We start from the raw sequence: 6000 nt of genomic DNA, 5'->3' as shown, positions 1-6000 counted from the left end.
GCTTGAGATAACAGTAAAAGTTGCGACATAAACGCCCTATACCATGGGATATCTACTTACGCTATTGTTTCTCCATGGTACCATTTAGTGAGGTCCACGTTATAATGGCAGTATTTTATCGACATTAGTGTTGCTATCCTTGTCTATCATTCAACAAAGTAGGTAGCGCTTTCCCTCTCTAGCTCTGCAACGTTGTCGGAGTGCTTTTAACAAAGTAGAAATCCAATTAATAAAAAAATATTTAATCTCGATTATGAAAATGTATGTATTATTAAATCATTGAAAAAATATTTTTTTTGTCGGATAACATATGAATTTCGGGGCCCTGAGCTTCGCTCGTTATTTATTTATTGATGAACAGAACACAATTCTTCAAAATGATTGGGGAAGGACTAACAGGCACAGCCCAAAACTGTTTCTTCCTCGAATTTTGATTTATACACTATAAATAGTTCAAAAAGTAGGTTATGTTTCATACACTTGAATTCAGGTCCAATTTTCAGTCAAAATATTTGAAAACAGAAAAGTTCCAATTTAGATTGTTTACAAATCAAATTGAATAACACTCACTAATCACTTAAATCTGTAGAATAATGAATAACTTTGAATATTATGATATACTCTAATTTAGAGTGATAAACCATGTCATGTCAACAAATCTATTATTTTGATAAAATTTCTAGATAATATTTCTCGCGAGATACGGTAAGCTGTTTGAATGATTACACAGCTGATCTCCCACACAGGCACACGCATCTTTTGAAACTTGCTGTCCTTCATCGACTTTTCCCAGAGATGAGACCTAGTGCAATCGAATCTTTATATCATAAACCTACTATGTTCCAAATTTCGTGAAAATCGTTAGAGCCGTTTTCGAGATCAGTTGAACATAAATAACCAGACTGATAACGAGATATAAAAAATCTGGTGTGGCGCACTCACACAACTTTCCATGCCGTTATGAAAATTGATAACCTGACGCTAGTGTTAACGTGCATCTCAAGTCTACTATTCAAAGATCTAAGCCAGCTGGTGACAGAACAATAACGCTGGAGACACACGAGGTCTGCTATCTCTTCATAGTGAATGATTAATTAATAGAATCAACAGTTGCAATCAGTTTGCAATTGAATAATCACATTTTCTCGAATTTCGAGCTTATTTTCAATTTTAGGTGAAAATGTTACTAATCATCAATTGTAGAGATTTTCATGCTCAATTTTTTCCACTAAAAATTTTTCTTGTTTGAATTGTATCTGAAGCCTGATAATTGGAAATCTAAAATCAAACTTTGCATAGATGAGGCGGAGCTCCCGAAATGTTTACAAATATAGGACTCGTGGCAGTTGATAGAGCTTATCAATGACTATTTTAGGTATAAATTGTATCAAAATCGTTGGAGCCATTTTCGAGAAAATCGCGAAAAACCCTGTTTTTTACAACATTTTCGCCATTCTAGCCGCCATCTTGAATTTTAGCCACCATTTGATCGAAATTGTTCGTGTCGGATCCTTATACTGTAAGGACCTTAAGTTTCAAATATCATGTCATTCCGTTAATTGGGAGATGAGATATCGTGTACACAGATGCACACACACATACAGACCATACCCGAAAACCACTTTTTTGGACTCAGGGGACCCCTTAGAGTTAAAATATTGCCATAAGATTTCTTAGTGCGCCTCTAAAGGGCCAACTGAACATACCTACCAAATTTGAACGTTTTTAGTCCGGTAGATTTTTAGTTCTGCGAGTGAGTGAGTGAGTGAGTCAGTCAGTCAGTCAGTCAGTGAGTGAGTGGCATTTCGCTTTTATATATACGGTATAGATAGAAAAATAATATTCAAATACAAATTTCTCATATTGATTTAATTATTCTATACTCTAGAATTGATTCAATAATTTCTACTGTGGTGAGATTCTGTTTGAACTGTCAGTTTCATTTCAATATAATTCGAATGTATCACAATTGAATCAATGCTGTCAATGGACGATGTTGAAGGGCATCTCTCGCTTCAATTATATCCAATGTCACCTCGATTCAATTTCAATTTGTCTAATTACTTATCGATCCACCCTCGTAATGACAAGTAATTTGGAAAAGGGATGAACTAAGCTGTTATAGTTGGGTCCACGTTATAATGGCAGTGGAGATGGATAGGAGAACAACGTTGCCGATCCTGTCTTGTCCATGCCTTCTATAGCCGGTAGCAGATACAGGTTTATTGATGTAATATTAACTGTTCATCCTCGTTTAAAATAATCAATTATATTGAGCAAGAAATTATATTTTTCAATAATTTCATAATTGAGATGAAATATTTTGTTAATTAATTATCAATTCTACATTTTTGAAAGATGTTCTAGGAACAGAGCAAAGCGAGAAAGAGATAGCGCTATCCGCTTTGTTTGATTGATTGATTGATTGAGTACTTTATTTATGTACATTACAATATATACTGGCTTATACACTTATATACACAATAGCTTACAATACAGCAAAATTATAGATGAATTTACATAATATAGACTAAGAAAATAATTATTGAACTGTATATGATATGAAAAAAGCAATTTGTAATATAATAACTATAGATAATAATTGTATTGTTATGCATCTACATAAATTGGCGGAGCTTTGGACATATCAATGTCCATTCTTCGGAAAGAATATTAAAAATATCCTCCCCACTAACTCTCTACCAAATAGAGTTGTTGAGTGATAGACAAGGATAGCAATACCATTGTCAACCAAACACAGCCATTATAACGTGGACCTTACTTTAGAGTGGTATCTATACGATATTCACGGGAATATTTATTACTATGGCTAATTTTTAATTGAGTATTAGATATATATTCGAAAACGATTCGTTTTGTGTTGTTTGAAGCTGTGCAAAGGCTAAAAATAAACTTTCTACTCGTGATATTTTTCCAAGTTTTTCGGTTTGTACATCATCAAGCTATTTATAAATGAAGAAGTTTTCTCAGGAAAACATTTTTTTTCTGATCATTACTTTCTGATATATGAGCGCCTAAAGTTTAAATTTTTGGGACAGAACATTTCAAATTCGGTAAGAGATAAATCCATGAAATTTAGAGGATGGATTCTTCATGGTATTGTTGATCTAGTAGAACGAAAATTTTGCGAAAATATCAATTTTTAAGATAGTTATTAAATTTATTAAAAATAACTCAACTATATGTAATATTAACTGTTCATTCTTGTTTAAGGCAAAGTTTAACATTCTTGTTTAACTGTGCAAAGGCTAAAAATGAACTTTCTACTCGTGATATTTTTCAAAGTTTTTCGATTTGTATATCATCAAGCTATCAAAATGAAAATGTTTTCTCAGGAAAACATTTTTTCCGAACATCACTTTTTGAGATATGAGGTTTGAATTTTTGGGACAGAACATTTCAAATTCGGTAAGAGATAAATCCATGAGATTTGAAGGATGGATTCTTCATGATATTGTTGATCTAGTAAAACAAAATTTTCCTGAAAATATCAATTTTTGAAAAAGTTATTCAATTTACCAAAAATAACTCAGCTAGAAGTTATTTTCGGTTATTTTTAGTTAATTGAATAACTATCTTAAAGATTGATATTTTCAGGAAATTTTTGTTCCACTAGATCAACAATACCATGAAGAATCCAACCTCTAAATCTCATGGATTTATCTCTTACCGAATTTGAAATGTTCTGTCCCAAAAATTTAAACTTCAGGTGCTCATATCTCAAAAAGTAATGACCGAAAAAAAATGTTTTCCTGAGAAAACTTTTTCATTTTGATAGCTTGATGACATACAAATCGAAAAACTTGAAAAAAAATATCACGAGTAGAAAGTTTATTTTTAGCCTTTACACAGCCTCAAATGATAATAATGTTTGATTTCTAATGATAAGATGTGTTTTCCCTGTTTATTTTTCAGTTGTGACTGCCTTTAACATCCAGTATTAGCACCAAAATGAAGACTTCGTCATTTTCGCTTCGTGTCATGAGGAGGGTGAGTCTAAATAATAATAATAATCATAATCATAAATGATAATCATAAATAATAATCATAAATGTTATGATAACTATTAGAAAATTGAGGAATATCTATCACAAATCCTGTCATGAACCTTGTCATATACCTGTCATATACTTGTCATATACCTGTCATATATCTGTCATATACCTGTCTTATACTTGTCATATACATTGCCACATAGCTGTCATATACCTTTTCATATGCGACTGAGTCATTGTCAATATTGTGGAACCGTTCCATATTGAATAAAAACACACATATGTTGTCAAATTGTACACAGTATTATTCGGTACACGACCATGGTTTCGTGACCACACCGGTCACATTTTCAACAAGTTGACAGTCAACTTGAAAATGTTACCGGTGTGGTCATGAAACCATGGTCGTGTACCAAAAAAAAACTGTGTACAATTTGACAACATATTTGTGTTTTTATTCTATTATCTTGTCATATGCATTGTCATATACCTGTCAACTCAAAAAAATTTGTCCCAAAATTAGCAAAAACGGCGAATATCTCCCGAACCGTGCGTTTGATGAGAAAATGTTACAGAACCAAAAGTGCTTAGAATTCAATTCTACATCATAACCAGTAATAACTAGTAGTTCTGTGAACAGTAGACCTCGCGCGGTTATAACGACGTCCCAAACCATAAGCACATCCACACTGATACACTAACTATTTATTTGATCAGATCATGCTTACACAAGATTTAATAATTATCATATAACGCTTTCCGGAATTTAGCGCGAGAAAGCCAGAAGACATCTAGGCGCCCAGGCGAGCTGTTATAAGTTCTTTGCATCCTATTTAATAGTGCATAAAAATTGCATTCAATGAGGCATGCAATTTATAGTTTACACACCTGCTAATTTTTTAGCAAGGTACATTGAGATATTGAATTATTGCATGCGTCATGGCATGCAATTTATAGTCAACTCGACAGCTGATTTATGATGAATAATTCTATAGTCTGATTTTCACTCTAATATTGTCGTATGAAGGAGGCTCCTTTTTCCTTTTATATTATCCTTGAAATGCAACATTTCCAAAAACCTTGTATATACGTAGACGCGCAATTTAAAAAGGAACATACCTGTCAAATTTCATGAAAATCTTTTACCGACGTTTTACCGTAAATGCGCAACATATAAACATTTAAACATTCAAACATTCAAACATTCGAACATTCAAACATTCAAACATTCAAACATTCAAACATTCAAACATTCAAACATTCGAACATTCAAACATTCGAACATTCAAACATTCAAACATTCATAAATTTAAACATCTAAACATCAAGAGAAATGCCAAACCGTCGACTTGAATCTTAGACCTCACTTCGCTCGGTCAAAAATTTGACGCCAGCGTGCAAGGTGTCAGGCTGTCGTGAACGGTGCCGTCAAACTATCCCCTGAAGGTACCAGGAGACAAGTAGTCGAGGTGACAGTCTATCGTGTGTGTGGGAGGTGTCAGGTCGTTTACGGTCATGACAAGTTGGCACCTTCAGTTCAGTAGGTGACAAGTAGTTGGGGTGACAACTTGACGGCAATGGTATATTTTTACGATGGTACAGGTTGTCGCCTATGGCCAAAATGACCAGATGTCAGGTTGTCGGGTGACACCTAGACGGCGATCCAACCGTCCCTACCTTCTTTTTCTTCTTTTCCATCTCCTATCATTTTTCTCAAAGACCTTGAAGAGATATAGACCCACAATGCCTATGCCTTCCCAATGATAGCTCTTACTTGAAATTGAAGGCCGCCATTGGGGTATTTTAGCACGAGATATTATATATTATTTATTTGTAATACTATAGATCACAAAGGCATTGGTGGCATTGGTATGTAATAATCTTATGGGTTTCCCCCTCAATGGCAGAATTTCAATTCCAAGTACGACACTAGCGCTGCATGTGAGTCTATGCATCTTTAAGGTCTTTGATTTTTCTTACCTCT

The 6000-nt window shown here is 33.8% G+C and overlaps 1 protein-coding gene across 1 annotated transcript in view; it reads left to right on the top strand.

The window, feature by feature from the left end:
* Positions 1 to 3934: 3934 nt before the first annotated feature.
* LOC111059649 (calmodulin-A) overlaps positions 3935 to 6000 on the top strand; it is a 75284-nt gene continuing 73218 nt past the window's right edge. Inside the window, exon 1 of the mRNA XM_039440622.1 lies at positions 3935 to 4011. Coding sequence (XP_039296556.1) covers positions 3973 to 4011 — 39 coding nt within the window. The 5' untranslated portion in view covers positions 3935 to 3972. The remainder of the gene's footprint in view (positions 4012 to 6000) is intronic.

This window comes from Nilaparvata lugens, chromosome 14 (assembly GCF_014356525.2).
Source record: "Nilaparvata lugens isolate BPH chromosome 14, ASM1435652v1, whole genome shotgun sequence".
Classification (NCBI taxonomy): Eukaryota; Metazoa; Arthropoda; class Insecta; order Hemiptera; family Delphacidae; genus Nilaparvata; species Nilaparvata lugens.
The sequence above is the reverse complement of the archived record's forward strand: the minus strand, read 5'-3'. Positions and strand labels throughout refer to the sequence as shown.